General features: G+C 62.6%; 2 protein-coding genes across 5 annotated transcripts; one reads left to right on the top strand and one right to left on the bottom strand.

Moving 5' to 3' along the window:
- Positions 1 to 2,451: 2,451 nt before the first annotated feature.
- On the top strand, positions 2,452 to 6,612 carry Lzts2 (leucine zipper, putative tumor suppressor 2; the record flags this gene model as incomplete). The annotated part of the gene is given in 4 exon segments (XM_013504052.1): positions 2,452 to 2,901; positions 3,563 to 4,222; positions 4,594 to 4,851; positions 5,348 to 6,612. Coding segments are annotated over 4 exon segments (2,010 nt in total). The 3' UTR covers positions 6,032 to 6,612.
- Pdzd7 (PDZ domain containing 7) lies at positions 6,467 to 22,875 on the bottom strand (the record flags this gene model as incomplete). Of its 4 annotated transcripts, XM_013504049.1 has the most annotated exon segments (16): positions 6,467 to 7,516; positions 7,912 to 8,012; positions 8,281 to 8,835; positions 9,490 to 9,561; positions 9,711 to 9,802; positions 9,902 to 9,993; positions 12,424 to 12,599; positions 13,294 to 13,341; positions 14,834 to 15,031; positions 15,485 to 15,880; positions 16,196 to 16,256; positions 17,231 to 17,378; positions 17,509 to 17,685; positions 18,204 to 18,378; positions 18,529 to 18,669; positions 22,626 to 22,875. In XM_013504049.1, coding segments are annotated over 16 exon segments (2,859 nt in total), but the record flags the coding sequence as incomplete, so codon positions are not given.
- Positions 22,876 to 23,578: the final 703 nt, after the last annotated feature.

The raw sequence follows: 23,578 nt of genomic DNA, 5'->3' as shown, positions 1-23,578 counted from the left end.
CCGAGCGCCTGGGGCGGCGGGGCTGAGCATGGAGCAGCGCGGCGGAGGTGAGGGGCCGGGCGGGCGCTCCGACTTGCGGCGCAGCTGGGGGCGGCCTTCCACAGCCCCCACTTCCTGCGAGGGGGCTGCTGGGGTGGGCGGGGGGCTCCCGGCTTCCGGTCGCGGAGTGGGGATCGGTGAGCGCAGGACGCGGCCCCGCTCGGCCGGTCCTTGGAGTTTGGGAGGGGGAGACTTCGCCCAGCTCTGCCCCGAGCCGAGGTCTCTGCGAGCCGGGCCCTGGGTCGGATGGCTGTGTGGCCCTGGCCGAGCCGCAGACCCCAGGCCCCCCAGCCCTCCAAGGGGAGTGGGGTCCCCGTGCCTGCTGGGGAGGACGAGGGGTTCCTTGTTCCCACAGCCACGACGCATTTCTCAAAATGGAGCCTCGCTCGCCCCTCCTTCTCCAGCCCCGGAGAGGGAGCTGGCCGGCCGGCGGCGGGGCCTGACTTTCCAGGCCGGACTCGCCCGGCTGGACGCCCTGGAGCCACAGGCCGTGGCCGCTTGGGTCTGAGACCCGGCCGCCCGGTCTGCTCGTGGCCTCTCGCCTGAGCAGGCCTCCAGGTTCCCCGACTCTTTGTCTGCCTCTCTGTCTGCGGCCACCCTCCCCGGGCCCTGCTCTGTAGCCCCTCCGGTGGGAAGGGGCGCAGGAGGGTGACCCCGAGCCGCTTTGCTCGGGGCTGGCCTTGTGGGGTGGCCCCAGTTCCCAGCCCTGCCGGGAAGCCTGAGGTTTCACTCTGTAGCTGGTGCACTTCTTGCACCTCCAGGGTCTTCCCCTCCGTCCACTTGAGGGTGGGTGGACTTAGTCCAAGGAGGATAGGGAACGCGGCATGCCACCCAGGCCCCCTCACTCCTAAACACGTTCACACTCGTGCAAGTACACTTCACCATCCTACTCACACAGGCACACGTACAGTGCCCACGGGGACTCACTGTGGACGTGAACGTCCTGGTGCAGGTGTCTTAACATTTCCTTGTAGTCACGTCCATTACCACTGTCCACCTGGACCTACAGGCTTACAGCTTTCACTTGTAGCTGTCATCTGGGGATAGTGATTTCTTATTTACGTGGTCTTGTAAAATACACTGATGTACTGATGCATTTGTCCACACGTATACTGTACACTCACACTCCGTGGTGTTTTTTTGACACATATTTTTACATATGCTCGTTTGGGGTGCTTTTGTGGGTTTTTTTGTTTGTTTTTGTTTCTGTTTTTCTTTTTGCAGTGCTGGGGATTAAACCCAGGCCCTTCCTTGTATGTGCTACACAAGTGCTGCACCACTGAAGCAAGTCCCCAGTTCTCACCTGCAAACAGTGTCACATGCCCAAACTCCTAGTCCCATGAAATTTTCTCTCCTGCTCTTCGTGAGGACTTCAGCAGATGCTTGGGCTCTGGCCATGATGGCCTCGGGACTGGGAGGGGGTCTGGGTGGAGGTTTGCTGTCCCCGCAGGAAGGAGCAGGCCCTGGGTAGGTGGAGCCCTGAGCCTGGGATGCCGGCAGATGAGGCCCAGCAGCCCCCAGGGTGGTGGTAGACCTCTGCCTTCGCACCCTGGGGTCACTGTGAGCACGGCAGCTGACGATGGGGCAAGACCTCGGCTCCTTTAGGCCTGAGTGCCGGGGTATAGGGAGGCCAGGACCATGGCGGCACACCTGTGGCCCGAGTGCCGAGCCTCTCTGCGATGATGTTGTGAATTGTATGAGGTGCTTTTCTAAACCAAAACCTCAGTATTCAGGTCTAATTGCAGCATTGGCACTTTGCAATAAATAAGTGGGTTTGGGGTTGCAGTTTGGACACTCAGTCCCTCAGAGGTTCCGCATCACTGGACTAGGAGTTGTCTTGGAAACAAGCATGAGCCTGGGTGTGTGTCCGGGAGGCAGGGGACCCTGGAGGACACCCGTGGGGTTCCTGTTGTGGCTGGCTCCACCTTTGCCGCCTCTCTGTCTGGGAGAAACTGAGGCCCAGCAGGGGAGAGGCTGGGCACAGCCTGGCCTTGGCTTCTTGTTCCCTAATTACTGTCTGAGCTGCTGATTGTATCCTCCACGTCGCATGTGCCCAGGTTGCCCTAGAACGAGGCCTGCTGTCCCAGGAGAGCCAGGACAGGTGGTTGGGACTGGGAGAGGACTTCTTGCCTCCTGGGTCCTGGGCTCTGTGGGGGATGCAGGGAAGCCCAGGCTTGTGTCTCCATGGCCAAGTGGCCCCACACCCCCGCTCATCTCTGGGCAGAATCAGTCCTCCACCATGTTCAGACCAGAGCTGGGGAGTGGTGGAAGACAAGAGAGAATGGAGTTCCGTGGCAGTGCTTGTCCCTGCCATCCAGGCGGTTTGTGGCCTGGGTCTGGGGATCGGGAGGAGGCCTTGTGTAGGGAGGGCCTCGAGGCAGAGGGACTCTGACACCACTGCCCTGTTCACAGGTTGCCCTGCAGGCCCCTGGCCTGGCCCGAGCCTCTGCTGCCATGGCCATTGTGCACACCGTACCAGTGCCACTGGAGCCCACTCCTGAGGCGGCCACCGCCCCCCAAGCTCCAGCCATGGGCAGTGTGAGCAGTCTCATCTCCGGCCGGCCCTGCCCTGTGGGGCCAGCTCCTCCCCGCCACCGAGGCGCCTCGGGGCCCACCTTCTTCCGCCAGCAGGATGGGTTGCTACGGGGCACCTATGAGGCACAGGAGCCTCTGTGCCCAACTGTACCACCCAGGAAGCCCATCCCTGGCCCCAGCTTTACGTACGTCAACGAGGACTTCCGGACAGAGTCACCCCCCAGCCCAAGCAGTGATGTAGAGGAGAGCCGAGAGCAGCGGGCTCGGAGCGCTCACCTCCGTGGGCCCCCCCCAAAGCTCATCCCTGTCTCTGGAAAGCTGGAGAAGGTAAGGAGCAGCCTCTTTGTGGCCTGGGTAGACTCAGAAGGCCCTGGGGAAGCTGGACTTCAGGAGTTTATTTAGAAGAGAGATGGGGGCTGGGGGTTTAGCTCAGCGACACAGCGCAAAGTCGTGAGTTCGATTTTCAGTACTGGAGAAAAACCAAAAAAAAAGAAAAAAAAGTTCACCCGCCTGGTTCCAGTCCCATCTCTGTCTCACCTGGCTGTGTGACCTCAGGGAAGTCACCTCACCTGAGTCCACTTTTTGTTATGTGTGTATTCTGAGTAATAGGCCAGCTCTTGCGAGAGGCTGTTGTGAGAAGTAAATCAAATAATACCTAGCACTAGCAAGCACCCATCTGCATTAGTTGCTTGAGTCACTATTCAGTGACCCTGTGAGTTTGACTTTTTGTGACTTTGACCTTCGTGCGGAGCATCCGCCTCCTCTGTGAGGGGAAACGTAGTGATACACATTCCACTTGTGTGGCTGGGCCGGTGCTTAGAAATGAGCCTCTTGAATAGGTAGACATAAGTTGACACTCTGGAGGTCCCCTGCCAGGGGCAGCCAGTGTTGCTGGTGTGGGAGCTGAGGATCCCAGACAGGAGGGCAGGGCCTAGGACAAGGGCTTTGAAGACGGGCGGCTCCTCAGTGTCACATGGCCTCATTTCAGAACATGGAGAAAGTCCTGATCCGCCCCACGGCCTTCAAGCCAGTGCTGCCCAAGTCTCGAGGGGCACCCTCCCTGCCTAGCTTCCTGGGTCCTCGGGCCGCTGGGCTGTCTGGGAGCCAGGGTAGCCTGACACAGCTGTTTGGGGGCCCGGCATCCTCCTCCTCCTCCTCATCCTCCTCAGCTGCCGACAAACCCCTGGCACTGAGCGGCTGGGCCAGCGGCTGCCCATCGGGGACACTGTCCGACTCCGGTCGGAATTCTCTGTCCAGCTTGCCCACCTACAGCACCGGGGGTGCAGAGCCAGCCACCAGCTCTCCAGGTGGACACCTGCCCTCCCACGGCCCTGGGCGGGGGCCGCTGCCCGGGCCAGCCCGAGGGGCCCCTACTGGGCCCTCCCACTCGGACAGTGGCCGGTCCTCCTCCAGCAAGAGTACAGGCTCTGGGGGAGGGCGTGTGGCTGGGGGGCTCCTGGGCAGTGGTCCCCAGGCCTCCCCTGACAGCAGCTCCTGTGGGGACCGCTCACCCCCACCCCCACCCCCACCCCTCCCCTCGGATGAGGCCCTGCTGCACTGCGTCCTGGAGGGGAAGCTCCGAGACCGGGATGCTGAGCTGCAGCAGCTGCGGGACAGTCTGGAGGACAGCGAGGCCTCTGTGTGCCAGGTGTGGTCATGGCGCTGCGGGGGTAGTGTGCCTGACCCGGGAGGAGGGTGGGCGGTGGGCCGCCCAGCAGACCTGGAGCTGCCTGGCTTGCCCTGTGGAGTGGTGCGGCGGCAGAGCACTGAGATGCGCCACTTTTTGGATGGTTACTTCTTACTGAGCCTCAGTTTCTCTTTGTAAATGGGAAGTTGTGTCAGGCAGTGCTTGCTGTTCCCATTGTTTCTGCTAGAAGAGCCTCGATGCCGTTGTTACCCTGCTCATCGCAGGCTTTGTGGCCGCTCCCTCCCCTCCGCTGGGCCGTGGGCTGTGGGGGTGGGCGGCTGGGGCACGGCACTTGAGGGGTGCACAGGACCCAGGGCCCTTCTCACCGGCAGCCATTCAGCGAGCGGTCACGGCACTGGCGGAGAGAGCATGAGGCCCCACGGGAGGACTGTGCAACCCAGGCCCAGCGGGCCCGGAGGACCCAGCAGCTGCTGCAGCTGCAGGTGCTCCAGCTGCAGCAGGAGAAGCGGCAGCTGCAGGACGACTTTGCACAGCTGCTGCAGGAGCGGGAGCAGCTGGAGCGGCGTTGTGCCACCTTCGAGCAGGAGCAGCGGGAGCTCGGGCCCCGGCTAGAGGAGACCAAGTGGGAGGTACGCCGGCCCGGCGGGCAGGCAGGAGGGCCCCGGCAGGGTGGACCTGAGAGGGGCCCAGGCTCCTGGCCTCTGTGTACTGGGGCCCTCCTCGCTCCCTCTCTGCGTGGGGTGTCCTCATTGGGCTGGTCTTATGCCCATGTAGCCAGTGGCACTGCAATTCTACTGCCTCCCCTGCACAGTGGGTACTGTTAATACCCCATTTCACGGGTGAGTAAACAGGCCCAGAAAGGCTGGAGCCAGATCTCACCTAGCAGTGGTAGAGCTAATACCTGAACCTGGGCAGTCTGACTCTGATCTCAACACCAGCTCTGAGGAAAACACTTCTAGGTCTGTACCCCTATGAGCCACTTACTGGCTGTCTGGCCTTGAATACATCACTAGGCTAAAAAAATGACAAAGACTGACTCCCCTCCCCGAGCGTCCAGTGTGCTGCCCCGGGTCTGGCCCCAGGGAACCCTTCTCACACCTCTCCTGATCCTTCTTCCCATCTCAGGTGTGCCAGAAGTCAGGCGAGATCTCCCTGCTGAAGCAGCAGCTGAAGGAGTCTCAGGCAGAGCTGGTTCAGAAGGGCAGCGAGCTGGTGTCGCTGCGGGTGGCCCTGCGGGAGGCCCGGGCTGCCCTGCGGGTCAGTGAAGGCCGCGCACGGGGCTTGCAGGAAGCAGCCCGAGCCCGGGAGCTGGAGCTGGAGACCTGCTCACAGGAGCTGCAGCGGCATCGCCAGGAGGCCGAGAGGCTCCGAGAGAAAGCTGGGCAGCTGGACATGGAGGCAGCGGGACTCCGGGAGCCCTCTGTGCCACCTCCCGCCACTGACCCATTTCTCCTGGCAGAGAGTGATGAGGCCAAGGTACAGCGGGCAGCGGCCGGGGCAGGAGGCAGCTTGCGGGCCCAGGTGGAACGGCTGCGGGCCGAGCTGCAGCGGGAGCGGCGCAGAGGGGAGGAGCAGAGAGACAGCTTCGAGGGGGAGCGGCTGGCCTGGCAGGCGGAGAAGGAGCAGGTGATCCGCTACCAGAAGCAGCTGCAGCACAACTACATCCAGATGTACCGGCGCAACCGGCAGCTGGAGCAGGAGCTGCAGCAGCTCAGCCTGGAGCTGGAGGCCCGGGAGCTGGCCGAACTGGGCCTAACCGAGCCTGCCCCCTGCATCTGCCTGGAGGAGATAACTGCCACTGAAATCTAGGGTGCCAGCGCTGCAGTGAGCTCTGCTTCGGGCCCCAGGGTCCACCGAGCATCCCCAAGTCCGAGGACCCCAGAGCCACTTGTCTCCTGGGGTACAGGCCTCTGAGACCAGCAGAAGCAAGAGCAAATCCCTCTGAAGTCACCATGTCACTGTCCCCAGAGGCTCCTAACACTCCACCATACACACACGCACCTGTGCCAGGCCCACTGGACACCGTGCTTGCGCACCCACTAGAGCCCAGAAGCTGGGAAGAGGAGGGGTCCCTCATCTCCAAATGTGCCCTACCCCAAAGCTAGAGAGAGCCAGATGGCACCACATGTGCCTGCCCCTGCCCGTGCTGGGGGACAGGGCTGGGACCGGGCCTGATCCCCAAGTCCCAGCCCTGCAGCCTCTCTCCCGGGCTGGAGGGGGCTGAAGTCAGACCAAAGGAAGAACTCAGAGATGTCTTGTTTATTTGTGTTTGTGACCAAGCAGCCCCTCCCAGTACCCAGATTTATGGCCTCGTTTTCACGTGTATATTTTTCACACTGTAAATTTCTTGTAAAAACCCAAAGAAAAAATTAAAAAAACTTTTTTTTAAAGTGACTGTGCTGGATAAACAAGTGCTGGATAAACAAGTGCTGGATAAACGTGCTGGGGAACTTGGTGAGCTCCACCCCTTTCCTGGCCACGCCCCTGCCCTATCTTAGAGGCTGAAATCCAGCTTTGTCAGGTCCTGGCGGTCAAGTCTTGAAGTGATCTCAGAGTCAGAAAGGAAAACGGCTCGCCATTCTGTCCACCGCACGGACTACTGCCTGGGACGGAAGAGTGCGTCTCTGCCGCGGGGAGGCGGGGAGGGCAGCATCGTGAGAAAGCGCCCACCGGTCCTCACTCCAGACCGGGGTTTCTTGACCCTCTCCCCTTAGTGTAGGGAGTAGTGAATGCAGCTGACGTAGGCTGTCCCTAACTCCTGTCTGTGGACACCGGGCTTGTCTGGTAGGGCAGGGCCATCCTGGCCACCGGGAGGGGTGCCAGCATGGATGGGGCTCACAGTAGGCAGGGCAAGCAGGACTGAGGTTCCTGAGCCCCTGGGAGGTTCACAAGAGGTTATGGGGACCATAGGCGGACAGTGGGGTCAGCATGGGGAAAGGCCATGGGTCAGTGGGGAACTGCAATCCATTCAGGGTAGTCAGGAATCTGGAGGGTCAGGGAAAGGGCAGTCTGCTGGAGGAGCGTGGCCTCTGAAGAAGGTTCTGGAAGCCAACAGGAGGGAAGCTAGAGCAGCATCAAGGGGTTGGAGGACAGGGACAGTCAGCAGGAAGGTGCTGGTCAGGGAGGGCTGGCGGGCCGGGGTGACGGTGGCGGGCCGGGCACAGGGACTCTGACCACCAGCTCCATGGGCTCCTGGGCCTTGTTGCGGTAAGCTCTGCGGATGGCGTCCACCGCTCGCTGGTGGGTTACGTGCTCTAGGCTCTCACCATCCACTGCCACAAGCTCAAAGCCAGCCTGGAACGAGGGTCAGTCACAGCCCTTCTGTGTCACCCCACGGTCACCAACCTGAAGGCACAGCCTCTCACCTCCAGGCTGGGACGCTCCTCCCCCAGCTGGGTGCAGGGGTGGACAATGAGACTTCTGTGCCTGGAGCCGTTGGGGGCAGGGTGGGGCCAGACAATGGCCCTTTGTCCCTTGGGGCTCAGGGTGGAGCAAGATGGGCCCTGCTCAGGCCCAGGCTCGTGGAGGGACAGCTTCCCCCGGGGATTGCTCATCCGCTCTCCGACCCCTGCCTCCCAAGCTTCTGCGACCTGGCCCGAGTCTGTCTCCCTGGAAGGTGAACACGAAGCTGCCCCGTGCCCTGCCAGGCCGTGGCTCAGGCCTAGGGAGAGGCCTGGTGCTTCGCTCACCTGCAGTGCCCCGCTGAGGAAGGCCGCGCCCCCTGGGAAGATCTTCTCTATTTTCACCACGGGCTGCACCTTGGACTCGATGCCTCCTGAAATGCTGATGCCTGGGAAGGCAGAAACCCTGGGTGAACGAGCAGCCATACGAAACCGCAAGCTCCCGCGAGGAGCCGGGACCCATCTCAGTGAAGTCCAGGGCCCCGCTGTCTTCCCAGCCTCCACACTCAGCCCTCCAGGTCCCAGTCCCCCCAAATGTAGGGCCCTAGCTGCACTCCAGGAGCCAAGTTCTTTTCCTAGGCCCAGCTCTGGGAAATCATGCCCACTACCCCACCACGCCCCGGCCAGCCCAGCCCTGCCCGGTCTGCCCAGACTCACCCAGGGACGGCTTTGTCTTGGACAGCGTAACTGTCCTCAGCTCCCAGCCAGGGGCCTGCGTGGCTGCCCCCTCGGCTGTCCTGCCATGCCCAGCCTTGGCTGCCTGCCCACCCAGAGGTCGTGGCAGGGGGGGTCTGGCCTTCCGAGGCTTGTGGTGGCGCCCGTTGGCCACGCTGGGGGTGGAGTGAGGCGCAGGGGATGGGGAGCGCCCGCGCGCAGGGGACTTGCCCCGACCCCGGCTGCGGCTGCGGCTGCGGCTGCGGCCCTGGCTCTGTGCAGCAGCCTCCGGACTCAGGACTTCGGTGAGCAGCCAGTTAGGCTGAGGCGGCCCGGGTGCCACAGGGGGCGGCAGGGGCGGGGGTGAGCCTGCCACTCGGTGTGGGGCATAGGCATCGACTGGCACGTCTCGGAGAGGGGGGAGGCCTTTATGAGGGTGGAGGGAGGCAGAGGTGCTGGCAGAAGCCTTGCGCTGGCCCAGACACTCCCTCAGCTCCCCGCCCTCCTCCTCCTCCAGGGAGCCGTTCACAGGCAGCAGGTAGAACCCTCCGCGGCTGTCTGGGGAAGAGGCCAAGTCAAGCAGCCCTCCGCTTCCCACCCGGCCTCGCCAGACCCTGTCCTGGCCTCGGTGCTGGGGGCCTCTGAGAACCGGGCCTGCGTTCCTCAGCACCCCTGCATTTTGTCCCTCGGTGAGGGCACTGCACTCTGGGGCAGCGACACGCCTGGTCTATTGTGATAGTATTTTAGGCCATTCTATTTAAGACAGACCTATTTTAATGTCACCAGCACATCAAACTGGTAACTTTTCCCAGATTATTACACAGAATGAGACTGGGTTTTAGAGAGCGAGCTGGGCGTGGTGGCACACCCCTGTAATACCACCAGCACTTTGGGAGGCTGAGGCAGGAGAATCACAAGTTTGAGCCCAGCCTGGACAACTTAACAAGACCCTGTCTCAAAATAAAAAGAAAAAGGGCTGGGGATGTAGCTCAGTGCAAAGGCCCTGGGTTCAAGCCCTGATATGGCAAAAGTACATAACAAAAGGCTTAAATCCCACTATGGGCAATAGCCCGGGTGGTGAGTGCGACAGAAGCGGCTCAGGTGAACAGGGTGGCTTCTGGACCCTCAGGGTGCCCCCGAAGCCACCGTGACCCCGTGTGTCTCCCCGGTGCTGCCCCCCAGGTCCCTTCCCGGCTCCGGGGTCCGACTGACCGGGCACTGGGGTGATGAGGTGGCGCCGGGGCGGCGTGTCCTGCCACGCTGGTCTCAGAGCAGGAGGCCGCACTGTGGAAGCACACAGGTCGGACGCCAGCCCCCTCCCCACAGGCCCCCACAAGCGCCCCCACAGGTGCCCCGGACGCGGGGACTCTGCTGCCTTCTCCTCGTGAGCCCGCCCCCCCAGGGCCCTGAAGTCCTCCCGGCCCGCCGCAGACCTGCCCTGCTCCTCAGGGCCTCAAAGGCCTCCAGCTCCACAGGCATCACCATGCTGTCGAAGCGGCCCAGGTCCGTGGGGGCCACCACACTCCTGGGGGAGGAAGGGAAGCCAGGCGGCCAGGGCTCAGCGCTGGAAGGGCTCTGCCCCGGGCATCGTGTCCCTGCCCCAGCCCGCCCTCGTGTCCCCCACCTGATGTCCCTCAGCAGCAGCAGCTTCTCCGGCCTGTCCAGAATGGCCAGCAGGGGTCGCACCAGGTCCTCCACTCCACCCTCGTGCACATACTGCAGAGACAGGCGCAGGTCAAGCGGCCTTGGAGGGGCCAGGACCCCACACCCCTCTGAGCTTTAGGAAGTGTTCACTCCAGCTCAGGGGCTACAAGACGGTCTCATCACTCACCGTGACCAGGGGAAGCCTACAGTACCCATAGATCTGTAACAGTAGCAACAATGGCTTCAGGACAAGGGCTCTCCCCTTCCCCCTGCCCCATACTGGGGATTTAAGGGGGCATGACACAAGGTAGGCAAACCCTCTGCCGCTGAGCTACATCCCTAGCCCATTTTATTTCTAAGACATTTCTGAGACAGGGGCTTGCTAAATTGCCCAAGCTGGCCTTGAATTTAGGATCCTCCTGCCTCAGCCTTCCAGGTAGCTGAGATCACAAGTGTGTGCGGTGATACCTGCACAATGTGTAAGAGATGAACATCTCCAGGATTCCCTTATTGTTTATTTTTGTGGTGTGAGGGCTTGAATCCAGGGCCCCGTGTACACTAAGCACACATTCTGCCACTGAGCCACATCCCAGCCCACAACGCACTTTCTAACCCTTTTACACTTAGCAGCTGCCGGGAGAGAGGAGGCTGTTGAGCAGAAAGGGCCGTGCTCAGGGCCACACAGGCAAGGGGACGTGAGTGGGGCCGGGACCGAGGCACCCAGCTTGCACCTGCTCTGGCAAAGGAAGGCCCTGCCCTGTGGAAAGGGTGCTGGGGGCGGACTCCAGTCCCCAGCTCACGCCCACACAGGAGTCCCGGGCCTTTGTTTGGGGAAGGGGTGGTTCCACAGGAAGCCCTTCCGCCAGCACTCTTCTGCCTGGCACTGCCCGGATGCCACGCCCTAGACTCTGCAGAACTGGAGCCAGGCCCATCTCGGACAGCACACTGCCCCCGGGTGGTGAGGAGGAGCCCGACGCAGGGCTGCACACCCTGGACATCCCGGGGCACAGACACAGAACAGCCCTGGTTCCAGCGTCACACGGCTTCATTCATGAATATCTGGAAATAAGTCACATATAAACTACGTGTGTGGCCCTGAGCCACACACAAAAGCTGCCTATTCAGCTGGGCCTGGTAGCACCCACCTTTAATCCCAGCACTTGGGAGGCCGAGGCAGGAGGATCACAGTGAGTTTGAGGCCAGCCTGGGCTACAGAATGAGTTCAAGGCCAGACTGGACTACACAGTGAGATCCTGACTCAAAAAAAGAAAAATCCGCCTATCCACGTGTCCTGCACAGAACCAGCCACATGTGGGCACACATTCCAAGCCCACAGTGCTGCATTCAGCACCCACTGAGTGCCGGGCTTTGTACCGGCAATGGGGGCACGGTAGTGCAGACCTTGCCCTACACCCTCCGGAGCCCTGCCCAGTGGGGGCGGGGGGCAGAGGAGCTGCGTCCCGCAGTGAGCCGCAGACGCCGGCAGTGGTGCTGAGGGGCATGTCAGAGACGTGGGCGGGCAGGGGGCCACGGAGGTGGCGATTCCTACGCTGACTCCCACAGGACAGACCCTGAGCGGGGTGCAGGTGGGGAGGAAGTGCCCCCAGGTGGTGCGAACGCTGAGCCTGCCACTGACTGCCCGGGGCTGGAGCCCCGAGGTGTGCAGTTCACAGCCTGGATAACGGAGGCCATGGGGGCCCAGGCACCGGGACGGGCCGGGGCGTCACGTGGAGGGGCTGAAGGTGGGGGACGGGCTTGCACACCCTTAGGGAGTGTAAAGTCTGTGATTCCAGGTCTGGCGGCTGCCGAACAACGGCTCAGGCTGGAGCGGGGAGGGTGGGCTCAGGGTGCTCACCCCAGTCCCCTGCGGACTCTACCGAGCTCCCGGGCCAGGCTCCGTTCCAGGGGCATTGGGAGCCCTGGGGTCTGGTTGGGACCATATGTGGGCCGGCGGGGGAGCCAGGGACACACTGAGACTTCCTGCTTGAGGTCTGGCAGCCAGCCCCAGAAACAGACACCGAGCCCCATCTAGTGGCCGTAGCCTAGAGTTGCAGGTCCTCTGGAGGATGGAAAAACAGCCGCCCGCTCAGGGCTCAGGGTCCAGGCCAGGCCTACTGAGTGTAGTCCTTAGTGGCCCCCGAAAACGCACCCCTCCTCTAGCTCACTGTGAACCCCAAAAAGCACCCCTCCTCTACCTCACTGTGAACCAGGCCTTGGGAAAGGGGTGCACAAACGGCCACGTCTCAGGCTCCGGGTGGCAATGCACAGACAGGCCGCACATTCGCTAGGCAGAGCATGGGGCTCACGCAGATCCGGCACACAGCCTGGTTGACACAAACCAGGAACTCAGAGGCACACAGCATGCACTGCTCCCCTCCTGACTGTGAGACCGGCCCGGGTGAGTGTGTGTGAAAGAGAGAGAGCAGACAGACAGATGGACTGCAGGGGTGACGGGGGACGGTGGCCTGAGTGAGGGCCACGGCGGCAGAGGACGGGGCTCACCCTGGAGCAGTGGCGAGTGACCGCCAGCACCTCGTCCTCAGTCAGCAGCCGGCGTGCCAGGTCCTGGATAAGGGGCCGTCGGCTGTCCCAGGCCTGCACCCGCTCCTCCATGCTGGGCAGCTGGCTGGAGGGACTCCCAGACCTGGCCAAGAACAGGGCCCGGCCTCTCTCCCGGTCTGCAGGGCAGGAGCCAAAGGGTGTGATGCAGGAGCCAGAAGCTGTCAGGCGGTGGGCCTCCCACCACAAGGACCAGGCCCCAAAGCAGGCTTGGGGGAGCCTGGTGCCAGGACAGAACTGCAGCTGCAGCCTCTGCTCCCCAGCGTGGCAGCCTGTGGTGCCCATGGGCACTTCATCACTGACCCCATACCAGTCTGTTCCTTTGCATGTGTGGGTTTTTTTTCTTTCTTTCTAGTACTGGGAGAGCAGGCCCTTCACATTGAGCTACATCTCCAGTCCTTTTTATTTTATTATTTGAGACAGGTTCTCGCTAAGTGGCTAAGTTGCCCAGGAAGGCTTGAACTTGCCATCTTCCTGCCTCAGCCTCCTGAAGTGCTGGGATTACAGGCGTGCCACAACTGTGCCTGGATCCACCACTTCCTTCATGAAGCCTTAGCTTGGTGACTCATGTGTCTCCTAAAAGCACATTAGTCTGTTCTCCATTGGCATCCTAGCACAGTCTCTCACTGCTCCCAAATCCGCCTAGAGGGAGTCTTAACACAGCCCTCAAAATGTACCCCTTACCTGCCTGCAACCCTGTTTCCTAGGAAGCTTGGTCCAGTCAGTCTTGTGTGGCCCCACTGAGCTGACCCCAGCACAATCTGCCTGCTGCTCGACCGCAGACCAGGCCTTGGACAGGGACACACAACTCACCGCGCCTCAGTCTCCAGGTGACAAACTTCTGCACCGGCCCCGTGCTCCCTGTGAGAGAGGAGGCTCAGCTGAGTGTGGAGGCAGAGAGCGGGGATCCGGCTTCGAGGAGAGCGTGGAGGTGGGACGGGGATTGTCCCGGCCCTGCTGGGCTGGATGGTCGCGGCCAGCTGGGCCTTCAGTGGAGTGAGTGCAGGGAGTCCGAGAAGACTTGGGATGGAAGAGCTGCCCAGGGTATGGGGGGAAGGACTCCAGCGTGTGGGGGACCCACCTTCAAGGGACAGAGGGAAAGAGTAGCGTCGGGAGGACAGAGAGGAGTAGACAGGTGAGCGGGGCGCAGGAAAGCACAGAGCCGTGGGAGCTGAGGGAGAAGGCGGCGTAGGGCTGGCCACCCTGCTTTGGAGGGTCATCTCTCCTGTGGACCGGCACCATGATGCCCCGAAGCGAGAACCCTCCGGTGGGGAACATCCGGCTCCTCATCCTCTTGTTCCCACCTACCCGACATCTGCTCTTCTCTCTGGAAAGAGCACCCGACAGTCCTCTGGGGACCGGCCCTCTCCTCAGCCCCAGCGTGGGTCGGCACGCCCCCACCTGGCTCGTGCGGGCGCCTGCCTGAGGTCCACACAGCGGCATGTGGCCACAGCAGAGCCTGCCGGAGCTGTGTGAGAGGCCACCCGCCCCGCGAGGCCGGGCAAGAGCAACCACCGCACCTCCCGGCATGAAGGCAAAGCCAGCCCGGGAGAATGGGGCCCAAAGATGCGAGGGCCACGTGTCTGGGGCCGGTGCTCAGACCTTTAGGCCAGCTCAAGTCCACAGCTGAGCTGAGAGGCTTTTCACAACTGCTGTCACATGCATCTCTGTCTTAACTCATCGGCTCCCGGTCCAGAGTCCCAGCCAGGGCCATGCGCGGCCTCTGCCTGAAGACAGGCTGGGCTGGGCCTCCTGCTGGTCCCGGATCTGGAGATGGTCTTGCCAAGCAGGGCCTAGAAGCGGACTGGGCAGGTGGAGCTCTGGCCAGAGGGTGTAAAGCTGGATTCCCCGGGCAAAAGCAGGCCTTACCGTCACTACCCCCAAGATCCAGGGCTCTGAGCGCAAGAGTTGGATGCCAGGCCCTGAGCACACAAGACCCACGCTCTACCACAGGGCTGTGCCCAGCCCGCTTAACAATCTTGTTAAGAGCCAGGGTTTTGCTAAGTTGCCCAGGCTGGCCTCCTGGGCATGATCCTCCTGCCTCAGCCTCCCGACTAGCTAGGGTTACAGGTGGGCAACAACATGCCCAGCTCCACTTCCCTGCTGTGCCTCTATCAGTTTCCCTTTCTGGAAGGTGGGGTGAGGCGGGGTGACAAGGGCCACGTGCTCTGGGTCTCCCCTGTGTGGCCGAGGTACCACGTGAGCCCTCCGCTGACTCCCTCACTCTCGCTGCCCCAAGGAAGCAGGCGTCACACTCCTGTTTTACCAGCCTGGGGTGGCGCGGGGGACGGGATGTCTCCCCAGAGCTGCAGGGAGCTCAGCGGTGGACCTGGCCCCACGCCCTCCTCCCTACCTTTCTCCAGGTCCAGGCGAGGGCGGGCTTTGGCTGGGCTTCCGCCGTCCAGCGTCCAGGCCTCTCTGCGCCTGTCCCCAGCAGGCTGCCCCTGCCGCCCTCCCTTGAAAAAGAGGTTCATCAGCGTCTTGGAGCGCTGCAGAGCCCCCTTCTCCCCAGGGGACCCTGACTTCTCCTTCTTCTGCCGCTTCTTCTCCTCTGCAGACACAGGGAGGACCAGGAGCTGCAGGGTGGGCAGGGGGAGGCCGAGGGGCACGGGCGTGGGAGGGCAGAGAGGGACCAGGCCACTGTGCAGCTGTGCGGGTCAGGGCTCGGCTTCTCCTCCAGCTGCCCACCTCCCCAGCGCAAGCTGCAGCTGCGGGAGGGGTCCGTCTTGGGGGGACGAGAGGGAGAGGGAGCACGTGTGTAAGCCAGGCACTCCGGGCTGGAGGGATGGGTCAGGCCTGGGGCTGGAGCACATCAGAGCCGGGGCCAGCACTAGGGTGGCTTTGGGGCCCAGGCTTGGTTTAAAATGGAGCCCAGAGCAGGATCTGAGTACACCCTCAAGCGGTTCTGGGTCCAGGCCTGCGGCAAGTGGAGGTTTGGGCCCAGGCCCGAGCGGGGCAGGTTTCGGAGCGGGGGCTGGAGAGAGCGGCCGCCCACCCCACGTACCCCACAGGGTCAGCTGGCTCCGGGAGCGCGCGATGGGGGGCCGGGGCCGGCTGAGGGCCAGCAGCAGAGCCGTCTTGGGGGACTCGGGGAGGACCGTGTCGGGATGGCGGGAGGGTGGGGGGCCCTCGGCGCGGATAGCTGTGTCCCTGAGGATGACCGTGGGCCGCACGCTGCACCAGGTCTCCACACGGCCGCCCGCCTCCGGCTCCGTCTGCATGGCAGTGTCTGCCCTGCCCCAGCTTGGGCCCTGGCCGCCGGGCTCCTCGGGCCCCAGGCAGGCGTCCATGTGGTCGGAGGGCAGGGAGCCAGAGCTGTAGGGGACGCTGGAGGCGTAGGAGGAGATGCTGGAGCTGCTCTCGGAGGCTGGGGCCGGCTGCTGCAGCACCCCGCTGCTCACTGTGGGGCAGTGGACAGCGCCTCAGGCCTCTGGCTGGTGTGCGCCGGGGCCTGGGGCTTGCAGGCCCCAGGGGTTGGGGTGGAGGAAGGCCTGTCTGCCCGAGGTCGGGTCAGCACTGCCATAGCCCTGCCGCCGACCTGGGAGGCCCCGGCAAGCTGCTCCGTGACTCACAAGGGCTCCAGGCCCAGAGCTGGGACTGGCTCTGCAAGTCCTCAGACGGCCGGCAGGCAGTTCCAGGATCCCTGGCCATGCCCTTTCCTTTTTCAGAGATATGACCCCCACTTCCCTCCATCCTCAGTACCTGAGCCACTTACATCGGTCCAGCCAACAGTATTCAGAAACCATCTCCTTGTAGGCAGGGTACCGGCCAGTCTCCTAGGAGGGCACAGTGGGCATCGCAGAGCAGGCAGGAGGGTAGGAGTGGGAGAGGAGCAGGACAGGAGTAAACTTCTCAACTCCTCTGAGTTCACTGTGCTCATGTCACATGGGCCACTTTATTTCAGAATGTGATAAGTTCCTCATACCACAGGGCCTTTGCGCATGCTCTTCCTGATGCCAGTGATGTAGCTGGCTCATGCTCGTGCTTTAGGTGTCCCTCCCTTGGAGGGCTGCCCCAATGCCCCTGACATAGGGCCTTCCTAAGTGACTCTTCATACCCGAGTCACTGCCTGTGAGAACCCCACTGCCTCCCCCCAGGAGCAGAGATCCTGTCCACCCTACCCACTGCTGCCACTGGCACAGGAAAGCACAGACTAGCTTAAAAGTACCGTCAAACAATAAATAAGGGGCAGGCACGAGTTCGCAGGGATGTCTGGGGAGACACAAGGTGGAGGAGGAGGTGAGTGGCGAAGGCATGGGAGGGAGAGGGTAACGTGGGGCCCAGGGACTCAGGGAGGCATAAGCCCTGAGGGAGCCAGGGGAGAAGACCTGGCCCTCGGGCACTCCTGAGACCTGCATGAGTGACAGTCCAGCTGCCTCCCCTGCAGTCCAAGCTCTGGCAGCAGCCGGCCCTCCCTGCCCCATGCCCCCGGATGCCCATCGCCAGGTCCTGCCCCAAATTGCAGTGGCCCTGCCTCCTGCAGGGCAGGACATGGGCTCCTCCAGCCCTAGGGGCCCATTCAGAATTGGCACCCCGGGCAGTCTGGGCCAGGCTCAGCCGGAGCAATCACCGACCCGGTTATTGTGCTCTCCAAGCCTCAGCCTCTCACAAGGCAGGGAGGAGGACGCGCTTGGCCTCCTTCCCGGGGCTGTGGAGATGCACCCGCGGCACAGCAAGGAGCACGCTGAGCCCGCGGCACTCTGCGCAGCCCCGCCCGCAGCCCGGCTGCCCAGCTCCACGTCCTGCCTACCTTGATGGTCAGCATGATGTGTGTCTGGCCCTTCAGTACCTCCACCGCCTGGCTGTGGCTGATGTCATCAAACCGGACGCCATTGGCCGCCAGGACCTGGTCCCCCACTTTGATGCCATTCTCCTCGGCCAGGCCACCGTGGTCCACTCTGGGGTCAGGTAAGGATGGGTTGATGGGAGCCTGGCTGCCTCCCTCACCCCAGCAGAGGCCCTCTCTCTTGAGCACCCCAGCCCGCTCCCCGGCCCCTCCCCAAGCCCCACCCCTACGCCAGCCCTCACTTGGATACATAGATGCCAAGGCCAAACTCCTTGCCCCCGCGGATGTTGAAGCCCAGGCAGAAGTCGTCGGAGGTCGTGTATAGGTGGACGATGCGCCGCACGCCGTCCTCCGAGCCGCTGTCGGACGGTGACGAGCTGCACTTCTCCACCACCAGCCGCCGGTTCACCACGTCCACCCTGGACACAGGGAGGGGCCTCAGCTGCGCCCGCTGCCTCCCAGCAGCCCCAGCAACGGCAGGAGGAAGGGGGTTGCCTGCTCCAGGCTGGGATGTTCAGTGGGACCTAGGGTTCCGCGGGTTGAGGAGATGTCCTAATCCCTCTTTTCAGGGAGCAGCTGCAACACCCACGCCCAGCCTCCTCCCTCCCCTCCTTCCCCTCCCCCTCCTCTCTCCTTGCTTCACCTCTCTCCTCTCCTCCTCTTTCTGTCCCCTTCCTTCCTTCGTGTGACGGACCAGCACACTAAGCACCTGCTGTGCACCCAGTCTCTGGTCCAAGGCTGTGTGTGCAGAGGGTCTGCTCTGGGCCTGAGTGCAGCCGCAGCACAGAGGGTGCTGGAGCTGGCGGGGAGCAGAGCTCACGGGGTGGTGGGCGGGACACGGCTGCCCCTAGTTTCAGGGCGAGGCCTTGGGAGCCGGGTGTGGGCGCCCAAAGCTAGGGAGGGGGAGGGGCAGGCAGGGAGGGGGAGCGCTGCTCACCACGTGGTCTTCTCCTTGGAGAACTTGATGCCCGGCACCCGGCCCATGCGCCGCACGGTCATGCGCAGGCGGCTGCTGCTGGTCAGCACTTTCACGGCGCTGCCCATCGTGGTGCTCTCCAGGCTCAGCCCGTTCACCTCGGTGATCTTGTCCCCCACACACAGGCCGGCCCGCTCTGCAGGGGCAAGGTGGTGCTGACCTCCCTTCCCACAGCATTCCGGGCCAGAGCCGTGCTGTGCTTTCACCGCTCTGCCCAGGGCGGCGGCCGGCCGGCCTGGCCTGGCCTCTGCTGTGGGTGGCCCCCCCGGGTCACAGCCCCACTCACCAGCACTGCTGCCCTCTTCCACCTTGCTGACGAAGATCCCCAGCCCGTGCTCGGAGCCGCCCCGCACGCTGAAGCCCAGCCTCCCCGCCGCGCTCTTCTCCACGTGCACCGCGTGGATGACGTCGCTCTCGTCGCTGTTGGCTGTGGGGACGGGGACACAGGCATGAGCCCGCGTTCTGTGGGCACAGAGGGTCCCTGGGCTCCCCAGCTTGGGGCCTGAAATGCTGGGCTGTGGGCAGCCACAGGAGCACCGAGGGCCCTACGGGGGTGTGCACGTCGATTCCCAAGCGCCCACAGACCACAGAGGGTGCGGGGCGGGTGGGAACAGCTGGACTGTGTGCGTGTGTGTGTGTGTGTGTGTGTGTGTCTAATTTTACAGCTTCCGGTGCCCACATTCCTAAAAATTCCTGCCAAGTCAGATGTGTAGAAAGGAAGTCTCAAGATCCCAGTCTGGGGGCAGCTGAGGAGGTCCTGGCCCGTTTGCTTATAGCAGAAATAGGGCACTGGAGCTAACTCGGAAGACCTGGAGTCTCGTGTGGACGGCATGAGCGGTTCTTGATTGTGTGACCTGGAGGACAGGACCAAGGCCACACAGCAGGGTTAGGGAGCCACAGATTTGGTAAGCAAAGGCTTTCTCAAACACTCAGCTGACAGTGCAGTGGGTTTTCTGGGACAGAGTGAGCTCCCTGACTTTGGAAGTGTTAGAGCGGAGGTGGGAAATCCTGGTGTCATGTCTGGAGGGATCTCTGAGGCCCCTCTGTCTCTCAGCAGTGGTTCTGGGGAAGGGCTCCAGGAGCTACAGGGCTACCTGGACAGAGCACCCACACAGCACCCTGCCTCCCCGCCAGTGCTGGGAAGGGCGAGGGAGAGGTGCTTCTTAGAAGGCTGTGGTGGTGTGTGTTATAACCTTGCGCTACATTGCTGTTTTGTATGAGCCTGAGTAGCCATGATAAACATGTTATGCTGTGGAATTTCTCTTGAGTCTTCGTGACCTGACCGTTATACTGTATTGATAAGCATGTTGTGTTAGACCAAGGTAATGTTCCCTTAAAAGGACATAATGAAAAAACTAGCTGTCCTTGTGCAACTGAGCAAAGCGCCACCTGCCGGATCTGCTTTCCTATCACCCCATCCCCGCCCCTCTTGCGGTTTTTGTGCTTAAATTCAGAGCACTTAGTCTGTGAGGCACGCATTCTCGGGATCGATTCCAAGAGTCTGCGTCAGCCAGGCCTGAAATAAACGCCTTTGCCTCCCAAATTTGGAGTCTCCGAGTCTTGGCTTCCCACGGGGGTCATGAGACCACCACAGTGGGATGGGGGTCAGAGGGAAGAGGAGCCCCGGGAGCGGGTGCAGACAGCCAGGCTAGAGCCGGCCCAGAGAACTTCTGGGTAGAGAAATTCTAGGAGAGGAGATGCTAAGTTGGTTCCCAGGTGAGAAAGGGAGATTTCTTCTCAGGCCAGGCTTACTCTAGAGGTCTGAGAGGGAGAAATCTCACACACACACACACACACACACACACACACACACACACACACACACCCAGCTGCACACATTTCAATTTGATCCCACAGAAATCAGGTTACAGTGCACGGCCAGGGCAGCTGGGGAGCGCTGGTGCAGGCAGACACCTGGGCAATCCTGGGGCTGCCAGCTGATTGGGAGTCACACCGACCTGGACGCTCAGCCTTGGCCAGGGGCCACTGGCCTCCACCGCAGCCCTCTTCCCCCTAGTCCTTCCCTGGGCCCTGGCCAGGCTGTGGACGTGAGGGCACTCTGCAGCCCCTTCCCGAGCTGGCTGCCTCTTCCACCCCAGCACAGCCACAGCAGGCCAGCGTGGCGTGCCCTCTGTACCCGGCAGCGCCCCCCACCCCACCTGCTCTCCTCCGGGGCCTCCTCCGCGTGCCTCTGCCACTGCCCTCCCTCCCTGGCGTGGGCCACCCTCCTTCCTTCTTCTCACACCGGCCAACACCGGGCACCCCGGAGCCTGCAGTGCTCTTGAGCTGGCATTTCTAAGGCCACGCCTCTCCTCGATGCTTCACTCCGACTCGCTTGCTCAGGAAGCCTGAGCTCCCGAGGCAGGACAGCCATCCCAGGGCAGGAGCAGACCAGCAGCATCGAAGCACCAGCAGCATCAGCCTCGAACTCATTACAGTGCACATTCCCGGGCCTCAGTGTCAGCCCACTGAACTGGAAGCTCGGACGTGAGGCCCAGGGGACCTTTCGCCAGGCCCTCCTGGCAGCCCAGCCCACTCTGATATGAGAACCAGTCTTGTATTTCATCACTCAGATATTTCCTTCCGGATTCTCCCATCCTCTGCGATCACTGGCCACTCACACCTTGTTTATTACCTGTCTCCTGTCACTGAGCCGTAAGCTCAGTCGTGAAAACTGTAATTCCTTCCCAGCAGTTTAGCCCCAGTATGTTGCACAGTGCTTGCTGTCTGAGTATTTTTTGAATAAGTAAGAGAACACATACCTGAATGAATGAATGAATGAACTAGGAGAGGAGAAAGTGCTGGTTTAGATGAAAGATCATGTATTTTCTTCCTCTTTCTTTTGAGGTGGAGCCTTCCTAAGTTGCCCGGCTGGCCTTAAACTGGTGATCCTCCTGCCTCAACCCCCAAAATAGCTGGTGTAGCCAGGCATGGTGGTGCATGCCTGTAATCCCAGCAGTCCGGAGGCTGAGGCAGGAGGATTGTTGCAAGTCTGAGGTCAGCCTGGGCTACAAAGTGAGCTCAAGGCCAGTCTGAACTGCACAGGGAGACCCTGTCTCAAAAAGAAAAAAAAAAAACAAAGGCTGGCATGACAGCCATGCACCACAGTGCCAGGTTAGAGCACGCACTTCCCTGGGACCAACTGGGTTCTGAGCTGATGGGACTCCTGGTTTCCCCGTTAGAAGACACCAACAAGGTCCCCAGGCTCTCCCTCATCGGTTACTTTACTTTCCTGGTGGGGTCTGGACAGGAACATGGGCAGGAGTGCCCAGCTGTGTGAGAGGGAGACGTCTGTCCCCAGGACGAGGGGAGGACTGCATCAGAGTAGGGCCTGGTAGCGGCTACATGCTGCTTCCTGGTAGTGCAGGGCAGGGTGAGGCAGGGGAGCAAGCAGTCTTGGAACTTTTGGCAGAGACTCTTTGCAGGATTCTGAAAGCTGGCATGGGGTGTGTGGCAGGGGCCATATGGCAGAGTTGTAATAACGGGAGGCTGCACTGCCCCCCATGCCTCCCAGCTCCTCTGGGACTTCCGCCCCTGACCAGAATGACAGTGGTGACCCTCAGCAGAGCACCCCTGCAGCGGATGACAGGGTGAGTGTGTCTGGCCGCAGGGGGAAGCAAGCCTGCTCCCAACAACCCACTCGACCCGGGGGGGGGGGTGGGCAGGCCAGAGGGGCCCGGCCCAAGCCTCAGGTGAGAAACAGGGCATACCGGAGATCCAGCCGGGGTGCCCCGCTGGAGAGGAAAGAGGAGAAGAGCTGGAGATGCCTATCTGGTCCTGCCCGCAGACGCCGGCAGGGGCACAGCCCGCCCTCCCCGCCACACGGCACTCAAGGTCCTGTCCGGCCCCCAGCTCTGCGCTTCACATCTGTCACGGCACCAGGCTGTCTCCCAGGTGCCCGCCCTGCCGCGCTCTGCACTTCTGCTTCCGGCGTTGGTGGGCGCTAGCTGCGGCCCGACGCCGGCGGCGCTTGCTCCATCCCTGTGCGCAGCCGCACCACACACTTCCAGAGGGTGGAGACTGGGCCTCATCGTGCAGGTCCCCTGTAGGCGCTGACCAGGGCGGCACGGGGCCGCCGGGCAATACAGCGGGCTCGGGCGCCACACACTGTTTCTGCCTTCAGGGACCAGTCCTGGGCGTCCTCGCTGGCCCTCCATCCTCCTGTTCGCCCCTCTTCTGAGCATCTGCTGCTCTGCCTACAGGCTCCTCCTTCTTCACCTGAAGCCTGAGGAAGGAGCCGGTCACACTGCCCTCCACCCTGCCCCACCTCCAAAGGCAACACAAATGGACCCCTTCCCAGCCTCCAGGCCCGGCTGGCCCCTTCTGACACAGCTACAATCCTGGGCTTGTCCCGACCCAGCTCAGCGCCTGCGACCGACCCACCTTCTATGGGGGAGTTGATGAGGATCACTCTGCCCATGGGTGATGAGGCTCGGATTCCGCGCGGGGGCCCATTCAGCAGGCGCTGCTGCTTCCTCAGCAGGTATCGCGTTGCGGTGGAGCCTGAGTCGCTGCCCAGGTGGCCTCGGGAGGACAGGGAGCTCAGAGAGCCGGAGCTGAGCTCTCCCAGGCCCAGAGGGTCGAAGCTCGGCGCGAAACCGCGCGCCATGGTGTGGCTGGCAAGCCCGGCGCCCTACAGGCCCCGAAGAGAGGTGGTAGTCCTCCGGCGGCCGGCCCCCGGCGCCCTGAGCTCCATGGGCCTTCTGTGTCTCCGGGCCCCTCTCAGATAGCGTGTACTCAGACCTGGGCAGGGACGCAGGGATCCGCAGCGGATGTGAGTACTGCGCCTCGGACCCCGGAACTCCCACCCCAGCCCTGGCGAGGCTCCTGCCTGCCCAAGCCCACAGGCCGCACCTCTGCCACCCTGGACCAGACTCGAGCCCAGGTCACTGGCTCGGACCTTGGGACCCTGAACATAACAACGTGGACGGGGAGCTCTTCTGCACCGCTCACTTCGCTCTCAGCGGAGTCCTCCGCCCACCCCCAGTCCGCAGAGGCAGAGCTAAGCGCGGAGGTGGGATGACCCCGGGCCTAAAGTGTGAGAGAAAACGCGGGCTCAGCCCACAAAGGCACCTCTCCCCAGAGTGTACGGGGAGGGCTCAACCTTGGGATGGAGTTCAGGACCCGGGGCCCCCGGGCCCAGGCTGCGGCTCCGATGTGCAGCGGCCGCGTGGCCCTCTCCCCACGCACGGGCGGGGGGTCTGCTGGCGAGGACCCCACAACACCCCGCGCAGAATCCAGCAGAGCCGCTCCGGGACCCAGAGCGCGACGCCCACCCCGGCCCCAGCCCGGCCGCGCAGCCGCCGCCCCACTCCGCCCCTCACCTGCTCGCGGGC

Source organism: Chinchilla lanigera, unplaced genomic scaffold (assembly GCF_000276665.1).
Source record: "Chinchilla lanigera isolate Chin_1 unplaced genomic scaffold, ChiLan1.0 scaffold00084, whole genome shotgun sequence".
Taxonomy (NCBI): Eukaryota; Metazoa; Chordata; class Mammalia; order Rodentia; family Chinchillidae; genus Chinchilla; species Chinchilla lanigera.
Note: the sequence above shows the minus strand (reverse complement) of the source record. Positions and strands in the feature narration are given on the sequence as shown.